Source organism: Rhipicephalus sanguineus, chromosome 1 (genome assembly GCF_013339695.2).
Source record: "Rhipicephalus sanguineus isolate Rsan-2018 chromosome 1, BIME_Rsan_1.4, whole genome shotgun sequence".
NCBI lineage: Eukaryota > Metazoa > Arthropoda > Arachnida > Ixodida > Ixodidae > Rhipicephalus > Rhipicephalus sanguineus.
Window position 1 is genome coordinate 300,542,418 of NC_051176.1, and position 9,148 is coordinate 300,551,565.

General features: G+C 42.2%; 1 protein-coding gene across 1 annotated transcript in view; it reads right to left on the reverse strand.

Annotated features, from left to right (window-relative positions):
• Nucleotides 1–9,084, reverse strand: part of LOC119379368 (MICOS complex subunit MIC60) — a 106,232-nt gene extending 97,148 nt beyond the window's left edge. Inside the window, exons 1-4 of the mRNA XM_037648680.2 lie at nt 8,980–9,084; nt 8,472–8,542; nt 7,674–7,841; nt 4,946–5,030 (exon numbers count right to left, since the gene is read on the reverse strand). Coding sequence (XP_037504608.1) covers nt 4,946–5,030; nt 7,674–7,841; nt 8,472–8,542; nt 8,980–9,024 — 369 coding nt within the window. The 5' untranslated portion in view covers nt 9,025–9,084. The remainder of the gene's footprint in view (nt 1–4,945; nt 5,031–7,673; nt 7,842–8,471; nt 8,543–8,979) is intronic.
• Between the last annotated feature and the right edge of the window lie 64 nt (nt 9,085–9,148).

Genomic DNA, 9,148 nt, shown 5'->3' on the forward strand with positions numbered 1-9,148 from the left:
AAAAGTTAGAGAGGATTCCTAAGCACATTCTTATGAGATAGCAACATGAAAGTGTTTCTTTTCGCTAGGTTGATGAAGCACTGGCGGGGTGGTGTTTCATAGTTGTCTTATCAAGGATGAGGCAATGTAGAGGCCGAATTGTATTTATGTACATGATTTGGTGCAACCAAAGTGTTGCCGACAACACTTTACATGTGATAGGCAAATATGCCATTTCCTCAGCCTCTCCACCTCTTTCAACTTCTGTGGAAGCCCAACTGATGTGGCGGACAAGGGTGTGCTCCCTTCAAGTCCAGAGTTTCAAATCTGCCGCGTAGATGTTGAAATATAACAACATCTGAAATTTTTTATGCTACAAAGCTTCGGCTTCCGATTTTTTGGACTTCCTGCCCAAATATCAGGTCCTAAACGGCATTAATTGAGCCCCCACTTCTGCCACATCTTTCATCTCCATGTTGGAACCAGCGTTTTCTTGAGTTAATACATTGGCGACCGTAGCAGAGCTTGAAAGGCAGCTTTGCCGCAATACCGGGTTGTGATGAGGTGAAGCATATTGAAAATCTAGGGACCACTTCCAATCGGACGTTGACCGTGTCTTGGCAAAGTTCGACCGTAACGGAGCTTGAAAGGCAGCTTTGCCGCAATACCGGGTTGTGATGAGGTGAAGCATATTGAAAATCTAGGGACCGCTTCCAATCGGACGTTGACTGCGTCTTGGCAAAGTTCGAGCGTAACGGAGCTTGAAAGGCAGCTTTGCCGCCATACCGTGTTGTGATGAGGTGAAGCATATTGAAAATCTAGGGACCACTTCCAATCGGACGTTGACTGCGTCTTGGAAAAGTTTGACCGTAACGGAGCTTGAAAGGCAGCTTTGCCGCAATACGAGAATGTAATGAGGTGAAGCATATTAAAAATCTGAAGGGGTCACTTTCAATCGGACGTTGACTGTATTTGTTTTTGGGAAGTTCGAATAGTTCGAATAGTAAAATTCCAGTGCGAATCGAATCGAATAGCAAACACTATTCGAAAAATATTCGAAATTTCGAATATTCGCACACCCCTAATTTTTTTACAAGTTCAGACTCCGATTACGATCAAGGAGTGATGTGTGAAAAGCGTGCGTGGTGAGCCATGCTTCAAAGACTATCACACGCTGAAAAGTATTCTGGTGCGCTTGTTTTTGTATGTCTGTGAGTTATGTTTAAGACAATGCATAATTTTTGTTTATAAAAAACTGTTAACGTTTATTTTAGGATTTTGCTTGATGTTAGTACAAATAAACCATGTGTATGTAACAACAAAAATGATTTTTTTGTCACTTTATGGTCACGAAAAAAATTTTAGACAACTTTTTCCTTAAATAGAATCGTCTGAAGAATTTATTTCAGCAATAAAAAAATTACACATTTTTGGACTGGATTTCGCAAAAAAAATTCGACCCTCAAAGGGTTAATGAAATTATTGTACAGTAGAACTCCACTGATATGTTTTTGAAGGAGGCGTAAGAAATAAACGCAAGAGCCGGGAAACCCAAGAGCCGAGGAACAGGAAAAACGAAAAATTATTTAGTGGTAGAGAAGTTTATTTCTGTGCTTACGCTTGAAAAAATCATGCAATGTTGCCTACTAATGCGTTAACTCGTGCCCGAGCATCACGAAAATTTTTTCGGGCACCTGCAATGTCACATCCTTTTAATAAATCTAGTGCCACCATGGCAGACACTTGGCAAGCAATCACTTATGGCGATACCTTCATGAGAATGCCGGTGCCTTCGAGTGGTAATGTAGCACTGTTGGCATGGAGTCGGGCCACCATGGCTCGCAGTAACTGTCGAACTCCTCGCAAAAGTGAGAGTACCCCCGAAAGCAATCGTTGAAGAAAATTGCCCCTGCTCCCCTCACTCCTAAATTTCGTCCCTGGTGCGCGTATTGGCGCACTCAGCCATGATCAAGCTGACTGATAGAAACGCGGAGCTGAGAACGGCGTCATTCCCAGAAATGTGATCAACGTAGGCGACTCTTTTGGCACCAACAGTTGTAGGTGTGAAAGAACACGCAACACGACCAGCGCGACGAGTCCGACCGTGAACTCCAACAAGCTCCAACTCCTCCGACAAATAACGATGATGATGAGTCCATGCCAACACACGGAGCATGCAAACCCCAGTCTCAAAGGCCTTACTTTTGCTAGCAACTATGTGATAGACGCCCTCTTTGTAATACGGTTCTCAAAGGCTATGCTTTTGCTCACGACAACCGAAAGTACCTGTCACTTGTGTTTCTCATGCGGATAATCAACTACGTAACAGCCGGGAAAACGCAACAGGGAGGAATGTAACAGCAGGGTTCTACTGTATTTTCAGTGCGAATTTTAGTGCACAAGTTCGCTTCACAGCACTGAGTAAGATAACGTAAGGAAGACTCCTTCACGACAATACGCAGGTTGAGTTTTCTTTTAAATTTTGTATTTTTCCGCGTATTGCAGTTGGGGATGCAAGGTTTTATGCAGGGGCGGGTTATATGCGAGAAAATGCGGTACCCCTCTAAATAGCGTACTAAGATCTTTATACAAAGCTGTGCGTACTCATCGGGCGCCGGAAACACCTAGTCTGCCTTAGCCCTATTGTCAGCTTTGTTTTTAAATGTCATACTCAGCGTGCTTCTTGGGATGGTGTATACAGCTGCGACGTAAGGCTTCTTTTCCCCATGTTCAACTGTAATGATTATCACCTGCTTTGTGGAGAACAGCAGGTTCTTCTGTTTTTACGGAATCCACCGGGTTAATAAATTGAGAGGAGAAGTGAACGGTGACCCCGCATGACGGGACAGCGGCGTAACAACGAAGAATCATGCCGGAAAGCACATGTATGAATCGGCAGTTTCTACTCGCTCCACGCGGCACTCTCTTAATCACACTGCCCACTCTTCCAATCACACCACTTGCTCTCCCAAATGCATGCGGAAAAGTCCCCTTCCATGAGGAAAAGCCAAAAATTTTTTAGGGAAAGCCAACTTATTGGGGCATTTTGCATTGGCCGATGTGCGATATATCAAGTGTTCTGGCTACTTTTGTTCGATGTAGACGTAGATTTTTCTATGCAATGACGTTAAAGTGTTGTAGTGTTCAAAAATAGTTCGATATAAAGAATAATTCTATTTACCTGAGTTCGATATAGTCGGGTTTGACTGTATGCATCTTACACTGTGGCTGCATGCTGCCGTTGTGCTTTATCGTCTGTGGTTCATTGTCATGAGTGCTCTAGGACCAGAAATATTTCAGTACTCATTCACAGCAGTGTTCAAGAGGGCTGCCAAAACAACTTACAACTGCAGGTTATGAGAGATGTCATAGTAGTTGGCTCCGGATAATTTGACCACCTGGGTTTCATGAACATGTCCTGACATCGCACAGTACACGGGCCTCTAATATTTTGCCTCCATCTAGACGCGACTGCCGCAGCTTGGATCTGGCCCACGTCTTTCGGGTCAGCAGACAAGCACCCTAACCAATGAGCCACCACAGCAGCTAGCAGCACAACTTCTTGCTGGGCAGGCTGGCACATCTCAATAGCAGGCTGAAGGGCAGAAACACATGCATGTGCAGTGAAAGAAAAAAAAGCAAAAGGAGGATGCCAGATCGCTTTGTCTGGTTGCAAACACATGCATATGCAAACAATGCATGTGTATGTGTTCTTAGGTGCACTCATAGGTGACCACATGCAGCAGCGTCGACACGAAAACTGCAGCAACCAGAGGAACACGCTACACACAACAAAGAACCTGAGAGTCGACCCTGCTACACATGCCACTCAATAGTTTTCACTAAGCGACAGTAGTGCCAGAACACACAGCCTAGCGAGTAGAAACAGCACGCTCGGGGCACGACAGCACATTTTGGGGGGATCACGCATATATTTACAACAGCCCAAAGGAGATTAAGGTGGCTCCATCGGAGCCTTCATTAGAAAGGTGCATAGAAAGATGCTAAAGATGCTTGGGCACATCTGTGTTCTGTGAACAGGGCACTGCTAGGCGCTGCTTGGAAAATCATGTCAACTCAGCCTTTTTTCCCCACTGAAGGTGACGTGGGCATCAAAATTCTTCCTTTAAAGCTGTGTTGGAGCAGTTCGGTGCAATTTTTTGCAATTTGTATGCTTTTGGAGCAGCTTGGCGCAGAAAAATGGAATTGTATCAAAAATGTGCAATGCGCACTGACCCAGACTTCGACGTTATTAAAAAATGCGCAATATGCGCAGCTGTCTCACCCCTGGGAATGCGGCAGTGCAGGACACACAATAACAAAATCATGCACTCCAAGCAAAGATGTTTTCACCTATTAACAGTTCTACAACAAACATTTTCATATTTCTGATGCCCTTGAGCGACGCCCTTTTTGGTTGTGAATACATGCATTGTTCAAAATATTACAGTATTATCGTGCCTGAAGTCTAAAATGGTGAACAGTGAAAAATTTAATTTTATTTTATGTCTCAGAGTTGCAGACACGAACAATTTCGCTTTGATACACCTATTTTGTGATCATGCACACAACTGTACAGAACATGTCATGTTTATCTATAGATAAATCTGACATATTCAGCACTATTCTCAACGCTATAACCACTACCAGTATTGCAGCCCTATTTTTAGCAAGCAGGCAAAACAATGAAAAGGTCTGAAGTGTGACATGACCTTTATCCACAAAGCTTCAGAAATGGCAGAGTATGAGCACTTCCAATGCAGTCAGGACAAAACAGTAATGCAGCACGATGCATTATTCAGCTGGATGCATTGTACAAGGTGAGGGGAATTTCAAAGCAACCGGGCCAGCAGTTTAGCTATAAAATCTTGCACATCTGACAATCTTATTTATGCTGCTTCCAATACCCTGCAGCAGTAACATCTTCCAGTACCACTGAGTAAGCTTTGTACAAGCAAACACTGACCCTTGATGGCTCCACTGGTGTCTTTTTGCGTAGGAGACTAGACTCAAGGGCCTTTTCCTTCACCTTCTCAGAAGGCAGCTGTCTACTGCACAAGAAACAGCTTCATGTGAGACAACATGCCTGTTCGAGGCTAAATCTACCAGTGGAAAGCAACATCCTGCTCTAAAAAAAAACAAGGCAAGGCCTACCAATGTTAAAGAAGGTTTTGTACAGTTCTGAATCAGTACTATGTTATTATTATTAATGCTTGAAAAAAATTAAAAACATGCCGAGGCAGCTTGTGCACATTACTCACATCCTGTTATTTTCTTGTTTTCTGTTTATTGTTAGTGTTCTCAAAACTATGAAAGTGGCACCATTATGGTACTGCTATGCAGTGTAAAGCCTGCCCAAATTGGTAGAGGACACTTTACGATGCGTAATAGACAATAAGAACAGCATTAGCACGAAAGTTGTCAATGTAAAATGCAAAAATGAGCACAATTGCTTTGCAAAAACGTAGCATTGTAAACACAGTTATGCTTAAGTTCACCAGAAAAATAGTTTGAAATTTAATCACTGGCAAATAATTGTAGGCTTGAGCGAATATCAATTTTCCGGTTCAAAGCGAAGTCTAAGCAAATCGTAATTAGTTCAATCGTAAATTGCTGCCCGGTGACTCCGACAGCGATTTCTGCAATTTTGTCTCTATGCAAATGCAAGATGCAGAGTTCACAAACCCATCGAACTGTGTTGAGTCATCATGATAATGTCCATTGCAGTGAGGCTGGCTTGCCGATGCTTGGCAATGAAAACTTTAAAATCAAACTGAAATATTTTATACGACGTTTCCTAGCCCCAGCGTCCGTAGAGCATTAGCACAGCATGCCAAGGAAATAAAACTCCCTTTTGTGCTGCCTCAAAATCATGTCAATACTCTTAACCAAACGATTAAAATCATGAGTTACAATAAAATTCATGGTGCACGAGTCAGTAGATGACAGCAGTTTCGTGACGCTATCATAATACACCTACTTGGGAGGGTAAAACTCTTGTAAGAGGCGATTGTATAGCTTTTCTGTAAAGAAGTCCTTATTGGATGCCCCCCCTTTACAGAACCCAAAGAAAAAACAAAATTCAGCAAAATTTCGTATTTAGTAATAAACTCATGTTTTTTGGGTGGTATACAAGGTTAAAAAAGCCCTTAGTCACCCCAGCTACGAGCATAGACAACTAGAGTAACACAAATCCTCACCCAAGCACTCTGTACAGATGGTTAACCAGCAAAGCTGAAACGTGCCACCCCCGGTGTTTATCACTGGATTAATCCCGACAGTTAACTAAAGCCTTTCTCAATTATTGGTTACGTCTGTCCAAAATCTAATTTGGTGTTTGCGGCCCATGCGTCCAGTTCTTTATTTTTAGTGGACCAGTGTTGAGTAGTGGGATTTTACCAATTTCTGTGGCACATACGGTTTTGTCCGCACATGACTCGACTTTTAGTGGACTAGTGGTGAGTAGTGGGTCTGCCCAATCCTTGTGGCCCGTATACGTTCATGATGATAAAAGTTTCTTGCGCACATATGACTCCGGGATTTTCCTTTTGCCTTGCCATATAAAGCTTCACTTTAACCCTTTGAGGCGCTTTGTACACAATTGTGTACACAACTTGTTTTGGCTAGTTGCGTCGACTAGGGGCCGAGAAAGAGCAAGATACATTCAGGTTTGGATGAATTGAAACCCGTACATAATAAATGTGTCTCCAGTTAACTTCATTTTGAATTGTACTGTTGTGCATGATCACTTTGCTGAATGCTCTACCATGTTCGACGTGCCGCTTTCTGCGAGCCAAACCAGAAGTACAGCTTTTCTTTGTTCGAAATGATTATAATTAAAAACCAAATTGCAGTATTTCTAGCATGACATTTGATTTTAATTATGCATAAACAGAACCTGAATGACTTCAGTACAACTGGATATTCAATTACAATTTAAGTAAGATGAATCACTATAAAGCACATAAATCGATGTATTATGACATTATTTTTGTTGCAATGAAATATTGAGTGCCTTGAAATAATGTTCTGTGAGTTTGACACATTTACAGACAGTTCTTCATAGGCGGCGCCTGAAAGGGTTAAAGTGTGCTCAGAAAAAAAGGCATCCCCGCTTCTGACGAGCTCCTACAATCTATACAAAGCAAAACTCTACACAAAAGCAAGTGTGTTAAGCAAGCCAGCTTACATATTTAAACTATACATCAGACAATGTAAGACAAGTTTTACTACTAGTGTTAGTTGAAGCTGATAAATGTTAATTCCAATTTTCACACATTTTACAACCAAGTTTCATGTTTTTTTTTTTTCATTGCATTGATATTTTTCTAGCTTTTTGTAGGTCGTAAAATGTACCAGTAACTAAATAACTATTTCTGTCACAAGAAACTATAAATTAATACAGTAAAGAATTCTTTAAAATATGGTCACTAATAGTCATGAAAATGCCTTGTCAAATGCAGTGCAGAAAATGCCACCATAACACACAAAGAAAACTTGGTGCTAAAAAAAAAAAAAGTAGTACGAGGAGAGTTCTGGGGAAGTAAGCACAACAATGCAAATAAGTACAAATGCAAACTCGGATGTGAAACTCGCATTTCATTTCAATCACAACAAAACGCCTGTGTGACTGCTGTGGCTCAATAAGAGTGAAAAAAGTGCTGCACTAGAATGCAAGCCATGCCTGTACTCACACAGGTGCTTCAGCCGGTCCAAGAATGCTGCCAATGAGCGAGTCTCCATAAGGAAGGTTGCTTTCTAGTTTGTGCCTGAAGTCTGAGTCGAATTTTGCGTAAGCAAGAGCCCCACCAATGCCAACAGTAGCCACACCAGTTGCGACAGCTATTGTTTTGCCTGGTCCACTGAAAGAAAATATTAAAAAATTGCAGCTTTAATGTGCACAGTACATGTTCTGGCAGTATTGATGATTACCAGGCCTGAGGCCAATCATACTACCTACCGTCTGTCATCGAAACAGCAATATGTGGTCACAGCCATCAGTCAGAAAACAAAATCACATCATACAAAACTAAATGGGCTCACTGAAATTCACATCTGGCTGCACCAAACCAATCTTAAGTCATGGAGTGCAAAAATCCCTCAGACTCTGGCTCGACATAGGAACTGAACAGTCACAGGAGAAGAGAACGAGACAACACAAACTTCGCGTCTACTGCGTGCATTTCGTAAAGGATACTTACCAACTAGCTCAACTTTCTGTCCTAAGCAATTGTGGCTGCCAGAATTGGTGTTTTCTTTTAGGTGTGCAATTAATTATCAACAGATTCGGGGGAAAATGACTGCCTAAATGGAAGCTTGTTGCCTTCAGTCACCTGATTTTGCCTCATTTCTAAATGCGACAAACCTTGTCAAATTCTGTGCAGTAGATGACGAGGAAAAGAATTTACGTGTTCTCGCGTACTTAGACAAGAGCCCACGAACTAAAGCATCCTCTTAAGGGAAAAGGTGAACAAGCAACGAATAGTTACAACCTTCCAGTGGAGCTGGTTGACTGCAGACGGCTCTGAACAGGTGACCGGGATTTTCGTTGCCTGCCGAAGAACTGAAACATATGGCACTCACTGTTACACTATTTGACAGCAGACTTCGCCCCTCCAACTAAAAGAAGCAACAAAGCACAAATCTCTTAGCGTGCGGATTAAGTTCGAGCCGCAATACTTGTACTACGAAGCTCACCCCAGCGAGTCATGAAATACAAAACGAGCAGTAGCAAGTAGCAACAGCTTAGATGTCATGCTCGTGGAACACAAATAACGCTTTATACGTTTACCTGACAGTGAATTGGAACTGTTACAACTAATGCCCTTCAAATATGACACTAATGTAACCTTGAGTGCGTACTCAAGAATTAGGGTTACCTCGCGTTTTAAGTGCCTGTAAACGCTTAAAATAGGCGAGAGCAAATTGTTAGGCACAAAAGCACATTAAATAGTGAGTCTTATTGTCAATCTTGTATGATGTACCGCCGAAAAAGCTTACCAGCAGAGAATATCGCTGAGAAACTTTTCGTGCAGAACACCACATTTTAAAGTACCGGCCGCCAGTGTCGCGAGAAGACAGCAGGCCGGCCGATTTCGCATGCTCGTTGCGTACGAGAAATATACGTACACTACAGCCATTACAGCATATAAAATGTTTATTTCTTAAA